A 22,127-nucleotide genomic window follows, 5' to 3' on the forward strand; every position below is an offset into this window, starting at 1 on the left:
TGCTGGAATATGATGCAGGGGCACTTTGAGCCACCTTCCTCTACATGGCCACTGCACAAGGGACATCCTCTGGATCTTTAGGGACATTGCCACCTTTGAGATGACTTCCAGCACTGCTAATTCTCTCAAGTACTGGATATCTTCATGTGCAGTGGTTTGCTTTCCTGGGAATTTACAGTATCTTCCTTAAATGGACACTCTGCTCTCACACTTGAGAGGAGCCATGTCCAAAAACTGCTAATTGCTCTCTGTTTTCCAATTCCTCTTTCAATTTCCTGATCTCTAGCAAGGGATCCCAGCTGCTGGGCTTCATGGCCTTGCAAGTGCTGACTGTGAGTCCCATTACTCCAGCACTGAAGCAGCCAGGCAGGAATCTGCTCACATGGCTGGAAGCTGCAATCTTTTCACAAGTCTTGAAGTTCTGATGAGATCAAGGACCAAGTAACTTTGAAAGGAGTGAGACAAATCAAATAGGAGACAAGTTTCTTTTTTGAAGGACTGGCTTCTTTATCTGACCCCTACTTCCTTAATTCTCCTTCTTCCTCCCTTTCCAGCCAATAATATGGACCTGCAGCTGACTTCATTTCCATTTTCCCTTTTCACTACTGGAGGAATTATGGTAGTTTGAGTCCTTGTCTCAGCCACAGTATCCTCAAACACAGTTTGGGTTCCTGCCCCAACTGCAGTGCTCTGAGTACTGAATGTGGCTCACAGGTCAGTACACCTCTCACCAGTACAAGGTGAGAGGCTGCTGGTTCTCACTGGGGCAGGCAAGGTACCCTTCCCTCAGCTGGTGTGTCAACTTGCCAGAATTGACTCATTACCTGTTCAGGTGTAAAGTCCACCCCAGGCACCTGCCCAAATCCTTCCACACAAGCTGCCACCCAGGAACTGGATACCTCAGAGCACATCTCAGTATCTCCTCACCTAAAGTTTGGTTTTTTCCTTACACCAGGATGACACTGAAATCCACAAACCCCACAGGGTGTCAAGACCGTGGGAGCCTGCATTTTAAAAGCATTCTCATCAATCTCAGGCAGGAAGAGGGAGGTGTATTCCCTCATGATCCCCACCAGACAGCTCCCCCAGTGTAACAAGGCCATCAACATGAGGGCAAAGCACAGAGCTATTGTTTAAATTAGTATGCTTCCAAACTCAGCAAACCAAAGAGATAAGCAATGCAGCTGACAAGCTCTGTGTCCCACAGAGGAGCTTGATACTTGGCAACTACTTTTTACTGTGGTATGCAGAATATTCATTAAAATAATATATATATATATATACACATACATACATATATATATAACTGCCTTTGTCTCACCTCTGTTCAGGGATCAAAAAGGACTGATTGATTGACTTTGGCTGGATGCCAGGTGTCCCCACCAAGCTGCTCTACCTCTCCCCTCCCCTTCCCAGCAGGACAGGGCAGAGAGAATAAGATGGAAAATGACTACAAGGCTGAGAAAAGGCAGTTTACTAAAGCAAAGGCAAAGAAGTTTGTGCAAGCAAGCAAGGACAAAAATTAGTTTATTCTCTGCCTATCAGAGAGTGATGTCCAGCTCCTTACCAGGAAGCAGGGCTTCAAGCACAGGGAGCAGCTGCTCCAGGGGAAAAATGTAAAACAAGTCATTTTCCTTCTCCTTCCCCTGGCTTGTGTCTCAGCTGACACCACATACCATGGAATATCCCTTTGGTTACTTTGGGTCAGCTGGTCTAGCTGTGTCCCCTCCCAGGGCCCTGCCCACTGCCAGCCCCTTGAGGTGGGGGCAATGTTCAGACAGTGCTGATGCTGTGCCAGCCCTGCTCAGCAGTAGCCAAAACTCTGGAATGTTATCAGCACCCTTCTGGCTGCCAATGCAAAGCACAGCACTGGGAGGGCTGCTGTGTGAAAATGACCTCCAGCTCAGCCAGACTGAATCCAACCAGCCACTGCATCCAGAACTTACCCCATTCTCAATTCTTCGATCACCAGGCACCTTCACACCATTTCTTTTGAAGGCTGGATCGTGAGACCTCTGTCCAGTCCCTGGAGAGGAACAGTCAAAGATGGTAAGGTAATAGAAGATCTTCCTCATCCTTTCAGACATAGCATTCAAAACAAAAGGAGGTTCAAAGCAATCATTATGGTGTAGAATCTGAACACCTGTTCTTATGTTTACTACCAAGATGAATTCAAGTGATGACACAACACCCTCTCAGAAAGACTGCTGTTCAATGTCAGCTTTTATTTTAAAGTACAGTTCTGTTCAAAAATACAAATGAACAAAACAGCTTAACCAATAGTAGGCTGTTCCAGTATTTATCCTGTGGCAAACAGACGGTGAGTCCTGACTAAATGTGCATTATAGATACATGGTTTAAAAACACATTTTTCATCTTCCTGGCAGTCATTGTGTCAGTGAAGATGCTGCTTAACTAGAACCCTACTTTATTCCCATCAAATTATGTGCAAATAGTGCTCAGATGCCCAACACCAAGCTCACTGATTTCCCTGTAGAACATAAGTGTACTACAGGACAAAGCCATGCCTGCTACCTTCTTGCCCATTTGATTCCTATTTCAAGACTGCATTTCTGTGGAACTAACTCAGAGCTCAAATAAATAGCTTAGCAATGCTGTGGCCAATAAAGTGGCAATCCTAATACTACAAGCACCCTGGACTTGAAAAACACATTTTGACAACTAAACTCCTCTGTAAGATCCTCAGCAGGTAGAAATGGTACAACTTTAGCTTTTCATGTACTCATTCTATCACCAGCATGCATTTCAAATACCAAGATACACTTAGGTGCTTAAAATATGCTGAGTACAAGGCCACTTAACAAATGCAGTATTTCCAACACTGAGGAAGATTACCAAGGAAAAAAAAAAGAAAAAAACAGAAAAAGAGGAGGAAGAAGAATCTGGTAGATTGATTTAAAGGTAAAAGTCAAAGATTCTACTGAAGAGATGAATGGGGGATGCACAGAAAACCCTTGCAAAGCTGAAAGTAATTTCCTTCACAGGTTTCACATTTCAATTTCTCTGAGAATTATATTCTCAGAGAACTTGACCAGGCAGCTCATTTAATGCTATTCCTAAAACCAGACAAATGTGTAGGAGAAACTTTGAATAACTCTATTTCTGCCACGTATGCTAAGTTTATCACCCTGGTAAAGTACTATCCAGGTGAATAATCACCAAAATCACAGATTACATTACTGGGCAACAGTTTGGTTACTATATTTAAAAGAAGATCACCACAGATCTCAAGATATTTTGCTAGAGAAAATGTATTTAACACAGTATGCCCTTTCATGCTTTGGTGATAACCAGCTCTAAAAAACCCGCAGAAATTCCAATTTGGATTTGGAAAGGGAAAGATGAAACCTCTACAAAGATTAGCCAATGGTCAGACAAAAAAAGAGCTGCAATGCCTATTGTCTATAAACATGAGTGAACAGCACACACAAGCTGTTTCCTTAACCTTGAAGGATGGAGCAGAACCTGCAGTGAGATGAACACGTACCAGCGTCCCGGCAGGGCGAGCGCTCGTGGCGCAGGAAGAAGCGCACCTCGCTCCTCTGCATCCCAAACCTCTGCAGGACATCCAGGATCCGCTCGCTCTCGCCTACAGGGCGCTCTGAAAAGGTAAAAAAACCAGTCAACAGCTCCATCCCATCACAGCTCAGGCACACACCAAACCAAAAATAGGTATCTTTCACCTGAGCACCTGTTAGTGCACAGGGGTGGTGAATGCACACAGCGCTTGCCCTCACCCAAGGTATTTCTTTTTCCCTTTAGAAGCCACTGCATTGCTCCTTGAGTCTGAAATTAAACCAACACCCCTGAATATCAACCCTGGAAAAGTCTATCCCTGAAGGCATTATCACAGCCCAAGGGGAAAGCAAACAGGGAATTTAGAGCTTTCAGTTCTAGTGCCCTCATTTTGTATGTGTAAATCACCTTACCCACTTACCAGTGCAGAAAATGTGCTGTTGTACCTTTCACCCCCCTCCTGTGGCACCTCAAACTCATTCCTTAGTCATTCCCACCCCCTCCTCAAGGGCACTGCTGCCAGGATTCCCACAGAGACTCATTTACTTCCTAATTCCAGAGAGAATGAAGAGAGATGCAAAAATAAGCTCTCAGGGAAGAGGAATTCTTCTCTTAACGCTGGATGGCAGCCCTTGCATTCGAGCTCAGGCAGCAGCACTCAACACCCTGAAGAGGCTCCTTGGCAGTGCCCAGTGGGCTGATCCTCAGCTCAGTGCCAGCACAGCTCCTGTCACTTCAAGTGTTCTCCCACAGCTCCTGTCAGACACAGATCCAGCTCATTGTCTTGGACAGCAAATCTCATGAAGTTCAGATAAGATCCATTTTGAAAGCCCTATTTCTGATAAACCTTGAAAAGTTGAACTACTTTGGATTCACAGCTCAAAGTAAATAAAAGATCAGACAGTGAAAAGTGAGCTCACTAAGAAGTTGCCACTTCTTTTCAAATAACTGAGATGAAAAAGTTACATGCACAAGTTCCACTGAATTTTTTTTCCCTGCTTTTATTCCCAAGCTCAGGATTCAGTCACAAAAGTAATTTTTAAGCCTCACTTGCTGCCTTTTGATAATACAAAAACCCAGTGTGAGTCTAAATCTACCAGTACTCCTCCCTTTCTGTATTCCTATTCTATAAAAATTTACAAACATCACAGCCAGGCACTCACACCAAGAATATAACCAGAATTACTTATTGGCCTCTAAATCTTTAGATAAAAGCAGTTTCTTTTGTTATTCTAGACTTAACCATAATTTTTTCTGCCTATTTTAAACATGATGTCTACAGTGTGGCCAATACACCACAGTAGTGAATTTATATAGTCAGGATACTGTCACAATATCTTCCAACAGCACTGGGGCTCATGATCACCTTGGACCCATCTGTGCTGGATGCCAGACAAGCAGAAGATATTGTTCCTGGCCTGAGAAATAAGACAAGCAGACAAAGAATGAAATCAAATACCACCATTTTTGCACCAGTTTCATTTTTCCTGCTATCACTGTTGTTGGCAGTTTCCTTCCATTTTTTAAGCAAGAGGAGGGGAAAAATAGGAAAAGGAAATTAGAGACTAATTCATTCATATTCAATAAAGTCTTGCAAAAAGTCACTGTCTTACTGTGAAATAATCTTTTCAGCAGGAAAAATTGTTGGCATTAAGTACAAATGCTTTCAGTTTCATTAAGAAAAGGAGCTGCTAACATGTTTTCAGTAAGTGAAAAGCTTTTTTCAACAGAGAAATGTTCCTTTAAATGAAAATGCTGCAGCTGTGCTCAAGCAATCTAGGAAGGAGAATTTCTGGAGTCACTGTCAAAAGAGATTAGCTTTACAGAATAAGCAAGTAGGTCACTGTTACAGAAAAGCTGTCTCTTGGCTGTTACTTGTCTAGACAGCAAAAAACATTCCTCATCTGCTAAACCTTAATTCAAGAAAAAGAAAGGCAACAAACAAACAAAATCAGCAGTACCACTGGCAGATTTTTGTCTTAAAGGCTATACAGCAAGCTTATGAGGCAGATTTCTAGCAGCTCAGCAATACTTCAGCTGAAACTCTATAATCAAGGGAGATGCCCTTTACACAAGGATTCTGCCAATACCACTCACTGGCTTCAAAGGAAGGTCAAACAGATTTTTAAATACCAAACAAATGTACATTTGGAAGGCTCAAGAAGAATGAACAATCAATTTTTTTCCCTGTCTCATAGAGAAAAAAAAATATATATGATCTTTATACATGCACTCCTTTTGACTGCTTTCCACAGTAGGCAAGGTAACTGCCTAACAGAATTCTGACAATAATAGGAAAAATCAAGAAATTTTGCTGATATTCACCAAATTTCAGGCAAAACTAAGAGAACAGGGAGAGTAGTAAACTTGCCCCCTTCAGGAAGCAAAGTGCCTCAAGCACACTTGCAGCAATCTTTCAAAGTAGGCTTAATAAGGTCTGACAATAGAAGCTAAAACTCCTGATCAAGTTTCAGAAAAACAAAGAAACAAGCAATGTAAGAAGGATTCTGAAGTGTGAGAAGTCATTTGCCAACACAAACCTTTTGTTTCTACCCCAGAGGTTAGCTGTTCTGCACCATGTTTGTTTTAAAGCAGTTGAATTTGTTCAGTGTAATATGCAAACAAAACAGAAATCAGGGCTAATCCTGGCAGAACAAGATGGAAAACTTTGCTGACATCTAAAACGAGATTAGCAAAAAGCTAAAAGTATTTCTCTCCCCCCTGCCTCCTCCCCTCACTAAAAAAAATCCAGAACATATATAAAAACATCTCACAAATGCTTGTTTCTGGATGCTACACAGATGCTTAAGACCGATTTTATCCAAAGCACCATGCATTAATCCAGTACTCAAATATTTCAATGCTATTGAGATAACTGCATTTTTGTTAACAAGTACAATTGGGAGCTGTATTTGGAACTTCAGCAAGGCCCTGCCCTTGTAACAACAACCCCAGGCAGAGCTGCTGGCTGGGGGCAGAGGGGCTGGAGAGCTGCCAGGGAAAGGGACCCCAGGGTGCAGGTCAGCACAGGCTGAACATGAGCCAGAGTGTCCAGGGAGGCCACTGACATGCTGGCCTGGATAGTGGGGCCAGGGGATCCTGGCCTGGGTCAGTCCCTGGGGCCAGCAGGAGCAGGGCAGGGATTGTCCCCCTGTGCTCAGCACACCTGGAGTGCTGTGTCCAGTTCTGGGTCCCTCACTTCAGAAGGGACACTGAGGTGCTGGGGAGTCCAGAGAAGGGCAGTGGGGCTGGGAAGGGGCTGGAGCACAGTGAGGAGCAGCTGAGAGAGCTGGGGTGTGCAGCCTGGAGAACAGGAGGCTCAGGGGTGACCTTATTGCTCTCTATGGCAGCCTGGAAAGAGATTGTAGCTGGGTAGGGACTGGTCTCTTTTCACAGGTAAAATCACCTTCAACTACACCAGGAGAGGTTAAGCTTGGACACCAGAAGGATTTCTTCACTGAAAGGCTGGTTAAGCATTTACAGAGGCTGCCCAGGGAGGTGGTGGAGTCACCATCCCTGGAAAAGTTCAGGAGACAGCTGGACATAGCACTTAGTGCCATGGTCTGGCTGGCACGGTGGTGTTTGGTCAAAGGTTGGGCCCAATGATCTTGCCAAGGTTTTCACTATAAAAATGGATGAAGTTTTTGGGGTTTTTTTTTGCCTTATAACAACAGCTGTCCAAGCAACATTTAGATATCTGTTCTTGTGTGTTTCATGGTGTCTCTCCAAACACTAATCTTGGAAAAAGTTCTTTGCTTCACTTTGTTTCTGTATCCAGATTTTCTTACACCTCCTTGCCCAGCAGAGAGGCTGGGAATTTGATTATATGACTAAAACACTACATACTGTATTGTCCCATTCACAGAAACGTTCACTTTTCAGCTTAACAAGAGCATTTGGGCACTAAGAACTGGCAGACTTCACTTGCCTCTTAGTATAGGTGCTCTTTGATTTCAGGGACAATCTCACTGCCCTTTCTAGCATAGTCTACATCATCATCTCAAAAGTCAAGCAAGAATCCAGGTTCAGGAAACATAAGAGAGCTGCCCACTCCAGCACCAACAGGAAAACCTCATCCCTCACCATAACTACTTGTGCTCTTTAACAGGGTGTGGGCACTAAAGCTAACTAAATTCAGTAGTTTTACCTAAACCTTTATTATATTTCTCTTTCACTGTAGACTTCAATACTGTGTTGATTTAGACAAAGATGTACAATTAAAATACATTCTTAGAAGATATCTTTCCATGATGAATTAGTCATTTTATTTTATTATCATTTATGAAGCAAAGATTATTTATCTTCTAAGAAGAAGAAAAAATTCTGTTCCATTTTTTAGACTTAGAAATATCAGAAACACTACATCTCTGTCAGAAGCAAGTAAATGTCAAGAGAGAACTCAGGTATCTCATAGTATTAAACAAATATCCATCTCACCAAAGACTTCTTTCACCAGATGTGAGCCTGAGATAACAGAGGAAGACAGAAATATAAGCCCTTATCATCTGATTCTTTTATAATCTTGCTGAAACATCTCAAAAAGGTTGGCTCAGACATAATTATTTTTCATTACTCAAAATCCTGTCACGGATTCATCTATCTTATGCCTCTGGATGGCTCTCAGTATCTAATGGGCACCATGGATACAGGAGATAGTCCAGAGCCCTTTCCCATTTAGGCCATGACACATTAGTAATATTTTAGGTTTTATGTGTTGACATATTCTCCAGTTCCAGTGGAGCATAGCAAATTTGGAAGATTTGAACTCCAAGATCAGAAGAGCATAGAAAAAGACAAAAAAAGTTGAGTCATATGCACAAATCCCTTTTCCACAGGGTTGGAAGGGCAGTCACAAGTAATTTCTCCACCCTCCCTGTTACCCAGTTTCTTTAGAGCACTTCACACCAGGTAGCTCTCTCTTATTCTGCTAACACATTCCTTCCCATCCACACTCAATGCAATTGGTAACACTGAAGGTGTATCAGAAAAAGGAAGCTTTATTTTGCCACTGAAAGTGAAAATGGCTGTGGGGTTAAAGAAATTATTTTGAACTAGTCACAGAACTAACACCACTTAGTACTTCAAAACTCCCCTGAAGACTGCTGGCATCCCACTGTGGGGAGGAGGAAGAAAAAAAAAAAAAAAAACAAAACTCTCTCATACTCCTCAGACTCATCTGAGTCACAGAAGGGTTGCACAGACACAAGAACATCTGCATGCATAAGTTCCCTTTTGCTTTTCACTCAGTTTTGCACATGTGACCTTTCTTGCAGATGTGCTATCACACAGCCCGTCTGATGAAGAAACCAATGAAATGGTAATGCAGAAACTCTCTGGGACTGCACCACATCTGTCAGGTCTCCATGTGCCACCTTCTCAGGAGCAGAGAAGGCCCAGCATTTGCCCAGCTGCCAGCCTGACCTACCTGAGCCACACCACACCTCAGCCAGGTGGCACTCGCTCTCCCCAGGCTCCTTGCACAGCTCCACCACATCTCTGCAGGTTGTCTCAGGGGTCACTGGCACCTCAGTGAAGTGCTGCTCGTTGTTACTGAGGTACACGGTCAGAAACATCTGCAAAACACAAAGGCAACAGCACATGGGCACTTGGAGTCACTATCTGCTCATTAAATACATTCTTTCCCACACAGATAATGTCTTATCAACTACAGTGGGTACAATTTTCTAAACAACCCTGAATTTCTTTAAGGTATAAGCAAGAGACACTGCAGAAGTAATCCCCTGCTCAGCTAAATTACATTGCTGGAGAATTACTGGGTTTTAAATCTGGACCAGGTGCTCCTTCCTTCCCTCTTCAGGTGATGTGTCAGAACTCCTCCCACCTTATTATGTGAATATGTATCCTGCCATCATTTGACACAGCAGGAGAAACAGTGAACTAGAGCTCAGCAGGAGTGAAAAACAATGGTAATTACATCTGGGATAAAAAAAGACCTAAGCTTACTACATAGGCAGTGAGGTGGAAACACAATTTGCATTTCTGTAACATATTTCATGGAAAGGTTCCTAGAAACACAAGTCAACTTGCTCTGCTCTTAGTCTCAGCCTGAATACAAGATCACCCCATTCTCAGGAAACCAAGGATATTTTACTTGGCTTCCTCTTCACAGCTAGAGAAGGATCCCTGATCTTTGGTTTTTCTGCTTATACACACCACACAGATGTTCTTGCTCATGCCTTTCCTGCCACAACTACTAAACGAGCACTCTAAAAATTAGTTGCCATATTTGATAGAAAACGTTGATGATTACAGCCTCTGAGCACCATCTCACTACATGCTATTAATATTAATATTAAACTGCTATCAAAGTCTAGCTGCCAGCTAAAAATTAATGTCCATTCTCTTGAGTCCAATTCTCCACTTCAGTCTCAACTGGCTGTTAGTCACAGGCTTCCAGCAACACGAAGATCACTCAAATAACTCCAGAAAAATTACTCCACTAAGCAGTTCAAGCAACAGCAACCTATACAGTTCAGGATTTTTCATACAGATGGAAAAGGTGTTTTCTCAAGAAAATACATAAATCCTTGCCTGTCCTCATTTCTAAAGGGTGAAAGGGGGTATACATCCTTAGAAGCAACAGTTCAAAAGGTCAAAAAGGAGGAAAAGGAGGCCAAACCAAGGGGAGAGAGGTAAAATTAACCTTCTAAATAAACTTAAATAATAATAAAAAGTAATAAAACCATTATCACATGCACTATTTCTGTGATTTTGTGTATATACTATGGAACTAAGATTTTTTTTATGCCTCTGCAAAGTGAAATTTAGCCCCATCTGTTTCACAGCTTTATGAATCCTCTGTTGGGGATTCTCACGGAATACAATTGTGCACATTCCTCATGTCTCCAAAGCCTTTCCAGGGCTCTTCTGAGTGCCAAGATCCCCTTCAACCCTATGTGAGAGGCTGCCTTTACTCTTTTAAAAGCTTTGACAAAAACACTCCAGACTGCACATCTTGTTACACAGAGTGCAAGTATTTGGCCCACTCATGGCAGTATAAAAACTTACAAACAGTGTTTTTTGGGCACTGGCACTGCACCAAGAAGTTTCTGACCACTGATTTTGCCCAGCTCCTCAAGTCAAAGGTTTCTGATTAAAAAAAAACTTCCAGAAATATTCACAGAGAGGAAAAAGTCTGCTGAAAGCAAGCTTAAAACTGCCTGATGGCTACATTCCCCTACCCACTTCCTTGTCACTTTATGGCAGGAGAAAAAACCCAAAAACTCAACAAGAAAAGCAAACAAAAAAGCCAAACTTGGAGTTTGTAAGGAGGGAAACTAGGAGAAAGAATGTGGAGGTAGGTAAGATCAGTTTACCACACACTTATTAGATAGTGAAGGTGGGCACTATTGGTTCTGCTGTCTATAGCACAAGGAGGTAGTGACCTAAATAAATTAAGAGACAAAGCCTTCCAAGCAGGAACTCTGACACTTGGCTTAAACCTTTTGTCACAGAACACACTACCTTTCAAATAAGTGAAAGATGTTAGGTGCAGCCAGGTAAGAATCTCTCTCAATCACAATTACTGGGGCAGAAGAGTATAAAATAAAAAAGAAGTTCCCAAACAGACTTGCAGCAGGGTTATGTAGGTGTGTAAAACGTGTCAACCCTCCACATTTAATGCCATACAACCTTGTAATCAGAACATCACTAAATGGCACAGGCTGCATGTCTGCAATTCAATTTGTTAATTTAAAAGATGAACTCACAGATGGGAATTAAGAGAAAATTATAAAACCGTGGCATTATACACAAAGCAGACCTAATTTGACCCTAGCATGGCTGTTCACTCTTCAGTGTGCCTGCCTATATCCAGTTGTTAATCCTCAGGATTTAGCAATACAGACAACTACACAGGAAGGATCACGAGTTGCCATTTCTATCCACAATGCTCAGGATAATTACTAATACATTAAACCAAGAGCACTCAAACCTGTGTGGGGGCCATTTCTGGGACTTGGGGGTGTCTGCATCACCTCTAGCTCACACATACTAGGAACTAGCAACCAAACTGTAAATGCCCTAAAAACTTTAAGGTAAAGTCCTTAGAGTCTAAAGCAACTAAAATGTTCTGATGCTGGTGTTATCTCATCCTGCTGCCCCTTAGCCCCAGGGGCAATGCTGAGATGATCAAGCTCTCTAAGCAGCTCTGCTCCTGGATGGTGTCACGTTTTGTCACCACTGCCTGCTCACCTGCAGGGCTCCTGGGGTATCCGGCTGGGCACAGTGGAGCCTAGGGCAAGCTGAGCAGAGAGCATCCATCACAGGGATGCCTCTTCCCAGAGAGGAATGGGAACCAAACCCTTCCTGTGGCTTCCACCACCTCACACTAGGATCCCAAGGACTCAATCCTGCTTCCCTGGGAATGGTTCCACTGTGACACTCATTAACCACCCCACCAGTTAGTTTATATCACTGTCTTATTGCTGTGTGGCAACAAGAAACAAAGGAAATGAGTACTCTGGTGACACAGCAGCTGGGATCCTTACATCCACCTACAGCACAAAACAGTTTCTTGCTCTTCCCTGAAACTGAAGATGTTAAGATAGTTGTATACAAACATCCAGAAATTTGCAAAAAAAAAAAAAAAGGCAAAAAATTTAGTTTCAAACTAGGCATAAATGAAGCACTTGATTAAAAAAAAAAAAAAATACAAATTTCAGCCAGATCTTGTACTTTTTTTAAAGATAGTATGAACGCAATTACCGAAACATCTAACAACTCCACATAGCCTTGGATGAGGGTTTTTTCCTCTAGACTTTTAAAGATAAAGGTTTAGGAATGCCCAGCACACAGACCAAGCATTTTTTGAACATGACTCAGGTCCCTAAATAAGGTCTAAACTAAAAGATTTCCCTCCCTTTTCCCAACCCAAAGATATGCTAACTACAGGTACTGAAAAGCTTTAAAATACAAAAGCACTGCAGCACTTTGGCATATTTGAGAGAAACCAGGGATGTTGTGTAACTACTGAAGCAGTCCCTTTTAAAATCACATCACAGATTCCAGCTGACTCTGCTCCAGCTTAGAAAATAGAAGTTTGCAGTTATGGAGCCACCAAATGAGGGTTCGATCGGCTGCACCAAGGACAGCACAGACAACACCAAGGTCACAGAGCTAAACCAAGGGACAGTTTTTGCAAGGAATGACTGCAGTGTTTGACTTACAAACAACTGGATGGAAGAGCAGAGTACTGAAAATAAAGACTCAAAAAGACTGCCACTTCAGTCACAAATATAAAAAAAAAAAAAATCCACATTGGTGTGAAGTACAACTTTGAGTACCCTCAGCATAAAATGTATCATTTTGCTTCAACTCATATTATTTATGAATGAACTCCAACTACAGCCTCTAAGGATTGTAACACACCAGGAACAGGAAGGGAGCATAGTAAGAAAAGCAACCAAACAGAAGGACAGGACAGGGCATCAATTAAAGCAAATCATGGGTCATTTTATAATCCTCCATCCCTCATCATCCAAACAGCTTTACATTTGCCTGCAAATCTGACCCATTCATTGCTGAGCTCATCAACAGGATTATTTCATACAATTACACCAGCATTAAATACAAAAGGGCTCAGCATCTGCAAATACATTTTCAACTGAAAGTAAAATATTAAAGAATGGCCAGCTCTATGAAAGTGCTAGGCTACGACCACACTCTATTTTCACTCCTCCTGCTTTGTTGTTGCCACACAAAAATTAAAAACAAAATTAAAACAAACACACACACACAAAAAATACAAAACAAAACAAACCCAGAAGAAATCACTTCCAAAAACTAACCTGATCAAACACACATCTTATAATTCACATCTATCCAACAAGATATCATTTCACATCAAAGGCCTTGTATCACTCTTCTCCTTAGATCAGAAGGCCTCAATTATTGATTAAAGGGGGAAGTAGAAATGCAATTTCTTTTTCAGCTTTGATGGTGTTTCTGCAAGGATCAGACTTCTCTTACTCCTTAGTTATTATAAAGCTGATGTCACACATCTTTGTTGTTTAAGAAGTGCTACATTGGACAGTTTCTAATACACTAATAGCATTCAAGTATTCAGGATTCAAATATTCAGAACACACTATTATATGGGGCATGATGTAAATTCAAATACACTTAATACCTGAAACTACCTGAGTTAAAAGGGACACATTTTCCCCCTCCCCATATTTATTCCAATCATAAAATGCCAGCAATGGGCAACAATCAGAAAAACTCAGTCTCTTACAAAATAAAGTCAAGTACAGAATATATTAAAACAATAACTTAACCCTGGCTTTCACTATTGTCTGCTTTCCTAACTTTATGGAGGCTTCCTGCACAGCATGCACTATACCATACAAATCCTGGCATCTATTCACACAGTATTCTTCAGTTTCAAAGCACTTTATATGCCAGGAAGTCATGACACAAGCAAGCAGTTTCCTACTTTACAGGCAGGGAAACTGAGGCATCCAAGAAGGCAAGAACAGAGCCAATCCCATTATTTGATAGCCAAACAGGGATACTGCCTCTGGAAATTTTGATTCCTTTTTTTAACCCTGCATCAGAGCTAATAACATAATACTGTACCACATTCTGTATTAGCTGCATTTCAGACTGAAACCTAATCCCTTCAAGCACTCATTACCTGAGCTGAAGGTTTTTGTATTTCCATAACACAGCCAAGCAATGGTTTTAGCTTGCATAACCAATTTTCTCAGCTCTCACTTTCAAGGAGGCATTAAGAGGCACTCTTTAGGTCTTTTCAAACCTAAACAGTTTCTGTGAATTTACATCCTGAACTAAAATGCAATTTTAGAAGCTAGTTTTAGTTAGCTGAAAAACTAGCAACATAGAAATTTTAGAATTAATAGAATAACTATCACATTTCCAGTACAGGTGGCAGAAATGAGAAAAAACTGCTTTCACCTACAGTTTAAACTACTAGTAAGTCTTCCCTGATAAATACAAAACCCCTCCATACAAAGTTTTAAATTTAAGTCTTGCATCTTACCTAGTGGGAGCAAAGATGCTGCACCTTCCCAGATGGCTACAAAGAAATCAGTGGCTAAAACAGATATTTTTGCTGACTTGATGCAACTTTCTAAACAACAGAAGTCAGCCTGCACAATGGCACATTTTCCTGATCCAAAAAGCAGCAGTCAGAGCTGGTGCACAGTTACAGCTCTCCATTCACTGCAAAGCATACCACAACAATAGAGTAATTCAGTGATTCTGTTGCATGAAGTTCCTCAGAACCTGAAAATTGTCCTTCAGGAGGCAACATCCTCACTTACTGTGCCTAAAGATTAAGGCAAGCAAAAGATTAAGGTAAGCAAAAGATAATAATAGACTTACTAGAAGACAGGCACACAGGATGACTGCTATCCCTGATCCTTTTCATACTCAGCTGCTCAAAAAGCATTCACCAGAAATGCAGAGTGAAGTTTAGTGTTTGCCTCCAGCCACACCCAAACACATGGGGCTCAGCTCTTGCCATCTCACCCTCCACACACACCACTCTGTTTATCCTGCACTGGCTTTGGGCCATAAATACAAGAAAGGAAGTTATGATGCAAGGTAGGTGGAGTACAGTAGGAAGCACCATGGGATTGTTCAGATTATTCCCAGTCTATATAAAGCACAGCCCTTTTCCCTTTTCATTGTGTCACAGCAGAAAACAACACTGAGCCTTTACACTCAATGGCATGGCAATTTCTACTTGTACAGATTATTTAAATGATTAAGTTTGTTGTACATTTGTGTTTATCTTTAGCAAAAATGTCTTTTTTTTTTTCCAGGACTTAAACTACAACCTACATCTATGTGCACTTTGAGGAGGGGATGGGGGAAAAAGAGCTAGAAGCAGCAAAGAGGAAGCTTTCCCCTTCTTATTTTTTTCTCCTCCCTTTTATCCTTACTGTAGAGAGAACAGAATGAAAGCCATCTGCTTATGATATATGCTAGTTCAACTGGGCAAAGGCTAGAGCAGAAATGTCACAGTACATCTCACTACCAGGCATCTGAATCATCCTGATGGGAATCTGAAGAGCTGCAAGGGAAACAGCCTGAGCTCTGGCCAAGTATTCTTACTATCTGAAATTAATGGATGGAGGTTTGCTCTCATCCTACTTCATGAACTGCAACCTCAACAACAGAACTCAGCACTGCAGTTCAGACTTATCAGTGAGGAACATGTAATAACAACCTTCCTGCCAAATCTTGTAGAAAATCATTATCTTAGATTAGCAATTTTGATTTTGTGAAGTCTATCAGGACCAGTAAACACAGGAATCCTGACCTACATCCCTCTTCTTTCAGCAGAGCATTATGCATGCAGTCTTTAAGAGAGCTTTTCAAACAAAGAATTTTACTTTGAACCCAAGTTACATTTTCCAACTTGACATTTTTCTTCAGGCATTTTTATACACAAGAAAGCAAAAGTCCTCCCACAAGCCAGACACCAGAAAGGTATATGCAAATAAAGTTCACTATTTTGGATGAACACTCAATACAGGAGCAACATAACTCCCCATTCTTTGGCTGAGCTACCAGATATCACACAAGGCAAGAAAAACTCAAACAAAGGTGGCTTTTAAAGCCACCCATACATTTGCACTTCAAGCATCTATTGCAACATCAGCATTTAGTAGGAAAAAGAAAAATATCTAGAAGTTTGTAGTGGGTTGACCCTGGCTGGATGCCAGGCACCCACCAAAGCCTCTCTATCACTTCCCTCTGCAACTCAAAGAGGGAGACAAAACATAATGAAGGATTCACACATTGAGAGAAGATGGAGATCACTCCCCAAACAATGTCACGGGCAAAACAGATTCAAATTAGAGATATTAATTGGGTTTATGACTAAAAAACTCAGAGCAGGATAATAAGAAGTACAATAAGACCTTTCCAGCTCTAACTCTTCCCCCCAGTGGTGCAGGGAGAGGGGAATAGGGATTATGGTCAGCTCATCACATATTCCTGCTGCTGCTCAGGGAAAGAGCCCTGCCCCAGTGACAGGTCCTTCCCAGGAGATCCCAAAGATCTCCATTAATTTCTCCAGCATGAGTCCTCCCCAGGGGGAACAGCTCTCCACAAACTGCTCCCAGGTCACTCTTCCACAGGGTGCAGAGCTCCAGAGGCACAGCCTGCTCCAGTGTGAGTCTCCCACTGGGTCACAGGTCCTGGCAGGAAACCTGCTCCAGCATGGGCTCCTCTCTCCACAGGTCTGAAGGACCCTTCCAGGAGCCTCTTCCACCACTGGCCCATGGTTCAGAGCCCATTCACAGCCTCCTCTGAGGCTGCTCCAGTGTGGGTCTTCTCCCTGGGCTGCAGGTGGATGTCTGCATCCCTGTGGGCCTCCCCCTCCTGCACTGACCTTGGTGTCCGCAGTTGTTCCTCATATTCTCACTCTGCTCTTCTCCAGCCACACTTACATCTGCACAGTATCTTCTTTTCCCTTCTTCCTACATGTGTTATCTCAGAGGTGTTTCCCCCATTTCTGGCTGGTCCAGCCTTGGCCAGTAGCAGGTCCATCTTGGAGCCTGCTGGAATTGGCTCTGTTGGATATTGATGAAGCTTCTGGCAGCTTCTCACAGAAGCCACCCATGTAGCTTCCCCTACCAAAACCCAGCTGTGCCAACCCAATACAAGGATAAAAACCAAACAAATTGGCCTGTAAGATACACAAAATACATTGGTTTCAGTAATACATGTAGGAAACCACAGCCTTTTACTGAGCACCCACATTTACCAACACCATCTACAGCTCAAACCTGAATCCACTTGGATTTGCACCAAGGTAGTTAAACAACTGCAGAAATCCAGAGTAAATAAACCCTGAATATATTCTATTCTATCACACAGCAGCATGTTCACAGATCTTAGCACTGCCATCTGTGTAGTTCCTCTCCTTCAACATATCCCTTTCCACTCCCAAACACTTGTTCCCTTTCTCCCCAAACCCTGCATGGTGGCTTCTTGCAGACACTGCTTTTGCACTGTGGGACACTTTACCACAAACTGCTGCAAGCTGACTGTCAGAAAAGCAAGCCCACACATGGTGTTTGGGCTTGTACTGCTGATGTCCTACTTGCAGCTTGCTCCTCCTCCACCTCCTGGAGCCAGCAAAGGAGGACTGGATCTTTGGAGGTTTGCCCCTTCAGGCAGACTGCCTCATCTTCTGCATTCAGCACCAAGTTAGAAACATTTCATGCACAAGCAGAATGAAATTAATGCTATTTTCAGGTAGATAAAGAATGATACAGTGTAATTCTTAAAATAGGTACCTACTACAGAAAAGGGGAACAGCCCAACTCATAAATCATATTCACAGGGGGCTCCACTTGCTCCTCCACCCACTTTTCAGTATCAAAACACAGGCTGTTCCTAAGGATCCTAAAGCCAAGGCAACATCTAAGCATAATGAGTGGGGTTGTGAACTCAAGCTTAAGCCTGAATCATCTCAATTTTCTGCACTTGCATCAAACCCAGAGGAAGTCTCTGCACAAAAGAAACAAAAGAAAACAAAAGTAGTTATAACTACATAAAGGAAAATTTAAAAAGTAACCCACTGTTGCTGCTCTGGAGCTTAGCATCCTCCCCATTGGGAATAAGCATTATGGTTCTCTCAGTCAGAGATCAAAAAAGGGCCACAATAAGTGTTCTCTGTCAGGATTTAGGAGAATTACACATCTCAAGACAGTCCTTTAAAAGACAGGTACTTCTCACAAGGAAAAGAAAGCCCAATGTTTTTCCTGATAATAAAAAAAGATTTTGAACAAGACTCTTCCTGGAGAAAAGCAAAAATAGATGTGCATCAGGGATGAAAGCAGTTTTAACACCACCTACACCTAAACAACACAGGCTATCACAGGATCTGGCACCTGTCCCACCCACACCACACCTCCCACTGCCTAAGACACCAACTCTTTCTGGGTTTAAAAACACTCCTTTTCTGCTTTTGCAGCCAACAATAAATTCACCAATAAAAAGACAATCCACATTCACACCAGGAAGCAACTCCACCTCAGCCCACCAGAGCACAAAGGCAAAGTCACATTCATCACACAGCAAGTGCCTACCCATACATCAAACACATTTTTTACTTAAATTCTATTTACTGATGCCAGGGGGCTGTGTTGGTGGGAATACCCATGGGGGAGGTCAGGGTATGGAAGCAGAAGAGAAGAGCTTCGGTTTTTTTTTTGTGAGTCAATGTATCTAAAACAGTATTTAAAAAAAAAAAAGCAGAAGATTTGTGATATAATAGCAACACAAAACAAATCATGTAGCAAGTCAGGGAAAAAAAAAAAAAAAAAAAAAAAAAAAAAAAAAAAAAAAAAAAAAGAGTAGAACACTCATTTAAGCCAAGCCCATCAACTTCACAAAGCTCTGTACCAAACACTTGGAAATACATTGTATTAGTCATTCCTCCAGGAAAACAGCTGTCAAAACCTGTGTCCTACCTCCACAAAACAGATCTATGTCCAAACCAAAACACCCATGACACACACAGGTAGGTCAGAGGACACACCATTTCTGGCATCTGAAACAATGACATGTTTAACCACACAGGTTAATTCCAGGGTGGGTAAAGTCACAGGACACACTGGGTTGTTCTGTGATGCAGGCACCCTAAAATGCATTACTACTATGGCAAATCCAGAGGCATTTTAGCACACCACAGGCTGGGTTGATACCTCCTTTATCTTGATTCTAGAACGTGCCATTCAGCCATCTGCCTTTAGGACAAGCAAAAAACAAACCAACCCAACCCAAAGTATGAACTTCAGTCCACAGAACAACAGGGTGCCTGTCTACTGCTTTCAAAGGGCCCTCTGCCTTCCCATGTATTTGCTGTCACAAAGGCTCCCTTGCTACATCTTCTAAATAACACCAGAGTAAATGATATGTTTTTGTTAGTGGAGAAATTCCCCTGAATCACCAATTCTCAAGAGAGGGTAGGAAGAGGGTAAGGTATCATCTGAATGCTCCAGCTACAACCTATAGGGTGAGCTGAGGAACAGCATGATCTTCCCAAATCCACCCATTATTTCTGATTGCACAGCCACATGACAAATCCCTTCCACCATGGAAGTATTTCAGCCCCTTTTTGCCTTTAGTGCAGGCAGCATTTCCTACAAACATCACTCAAGTCCTTACAAATTCAAGGGGAAGCTACCAAAGACACGTGGCTTTGGGTGTGGATGGAAACCAAAGGAACAAGACCATCCATTTGAGCAGCATCCTACTATTAAATTAATTAAGTGTAATGTCACACCACACCTTTGCAGAAGGGCGGCTCTTCCCAACTCACCACCAGCTCTGGGTGGGTACACACTCTTGCTGCATGGCAATGACCTTCACTTGTCACAACCAGGTGACTGCCAGGACACACAGGATTGCAGACACCCAACACAGCCACCAGCCATGCCAAAGATGGCCAGCATGAAAATGGGATCATACCTATTTGACAACAGCTGATGATATTATTATTATTCAAAGCCACTAAGGAGGGGTTTTGCCCTACTACTTCTGCAAACACACAGTAAGTCATGAGTAACTAAAGCAGCACCCATTCACTTGGCACAGAGGACACACTGAGCATTTGCAACCAAACAGATGGATCTTTGTTGCTATTTTGCAGGTTTAAAGGGATCAGTGAGGCTAGTCCAACACTGGAAATTATGGATGGCCAGACAGTCTTAGCCAACCATTTTACAATAACAGGATACATTAAACTACAGCAGAACTGGGAAGGAGAAATCTTGTCCCTTCAGTCAGCCCATGAGCCCAAGCAAACTGTTTGCTGCAACCTTTGCTCCTGTGATGTGGAGCTCTACACACTTTAACTTGCATCCCAAACATTCAGGCACTCCACCAGACGCTGCAGAAGGCTGGCAGATTGTGGAGCTGATCACTGTCTGACAGGTTTTATTTAAGTGTGCTCACTCCCCACAGCTCTTTCCAGGCAATAGCAGACTCTGTGCAGACACACCAGATGAGAAGCAAAGGGAGAACAGTTCAAGCAGAGCTTGCTGGGTGGCTTTTGGCTTTACAAGTTGTCACCAAAGTCATGACAGTGAACAAGACAGTGTTGTACAGAATGGTGGTTGCTTAGGTGATGTCACACCTATTTTAATGAAATAAACAGAGCAGAATTTAAACAAATAGCATTCATATTATGCCAGGCTCCTCTCGCTTCAAGAGCTTCAGAAATTGTCCCTTTCAGCCTGGTACTGCTTGCCTGCTCATTCAGCTTCCCTGGAGGTAGAAAGCTTCTTCTCTTAGCCAACACTGCTAAATACTATTTGCAAGAGAAGTACCCTAAAGAACAATGGCTTTTGTGCAACACTGGCACATCACTCTGCAGAAGGGCCTCGTGGGCAGGACCTACAGACAGCAGAGGCAAGAATCACAGTGCAGTTTCCATGGCTGCCCTGCACAAGCCTTTCCTTGCAGCAGAACGTGCTCTCAGGCTGGAGATGCAGTGAGGCTGTCACTGAGAGAGGCTGCAGGGCAGGACAGCAATGCTCCTCAGGATCACAACCTGGACACCAGCCATGGCACAGTCCCTTTTCCACACTGGTATTTCACAGGAGAGCTTCCTGCCATTCTCCTGGGAAGTCAGATTCATCCTGCCTGGTCCCTTGCACTCTGCCTTTCATGACTCAGTGATGCCTCCCTCCCTCTGTTCCAGCCAGAAATCAGTCATTCCCTGCTATATCAGCTTCTCCTGAACACTTGGTTATGTTGAGACACACAGTTTTACTACAGCTGAGACCAGAGAACCTCTAACAAGTTCTAGGAATATCATCCTTTAGAGGATCTTCACTGGCTTAGGATATCCAAAGAAAGGGTTTCACTTGTCTGGAGAAGTCAGGCAGGAGCTAACAATCACTGCTCTTCTTGATTCAGACACTGATCTAGGCAAGATTCTGCATTTGGGACAGCAAATACTAACGTAGATGGAGAGCAGAGTGAAAAGAAGTCTTTGTATGCTCATAAAAAAACAGGAGAAAGTACACTAGACAGGCCACCAGCCTCAGGCAGCAGGGAAATTAACAAGTTATAACTGCACAAGTATGACAGAAACAGCTGAGTAAGAGACCCAGCTACAGGGAGTAAAAGCCTCTAAATTCATATTATTTGCTACTCCAGCCAAGTTGCACAACTTCAGCTTTGTCCAACAAAACTAAGGAATAAGAGGGTGAGATCCCTGTATCTTGCTGAAGAGGCTTGTGGCTACTGAAACTCAAGAAGGGGACAGTCACCTTGTAGGACAAACCTTGAGAATACAAGAATAATAAAGTAAATCAGTGCTTAGGTGGAGCCTTCCAGTTCCCTGTTCACACACTCACAGGCTGCACTGAAGTTACTGTGGTTTGGTGCAGAACAGAGCTCAAAAGCATTAAAAAAGAATCCACTGAAAGGAATTTCAAAGAAGAATTTTACTCTTAAAATGACAGAAGGAAAATAAGCTAAGAAAAATATCCAAATCCAAATACTCTCCCTTAGTCTTCAGTTGCAAGAAACAATGGGATTTAACACACTAACAAAATAGAAGAAAACCAGTAATC

At 42.5% G+C, this 22,127-nt stretch overlaps 1 protein-coding gene across 3 annotated transcripts in view; it reads right to left on the reverse strand.

Annotated features, from left to right (window-relative positions):
• TP53BP2 (tumor protein p53 binding protein 2) overlaps positions 1 to 22,127 on the reverse strand; it is a 51,134-nt gene that overhangs the window by 22,521 nt on the left and 6,486 nt on the right. For 2 of the 3 annotated variants that reach the window (XM_079297771.1, XM_079297770.1), the window contains exons 2-4: positions 8,963 to 9,110; positions 3,509 to 3,622; positions 1,947 to 2,026 (exon numbers count right to left, since the gene is read on the reverse strand). In XM_079297771.1, coding sequence (XP_079153897.1) covers positions 1,947 to 2,026; positions 3,509 to 3,622; positions 8,963 to 9,110 — 342 coding nt within the window. Of the gene's footprint in view, positions 1 to 1,946; positions 2,027 to 3,508; positions 3,623 to 8,962; positions 9,111 to 14,904; positions 15,045 to 22,127 lie in introns of those variants that run through there. The other variant, XM_079297772.1, reaches the window with a different exon arrangement.

The sequence above is a fragment of the Erithacus rubecula genome, assembly GCF_903797595.1.
Source record: "Erithacus rubecula genome assembly, chromosome: 2".
NCBI lineage: Eukaryota > Metazoa > Chordata > Aves > Passeriformes > Muscicapidae > Erithacus > Erithacus rubecula.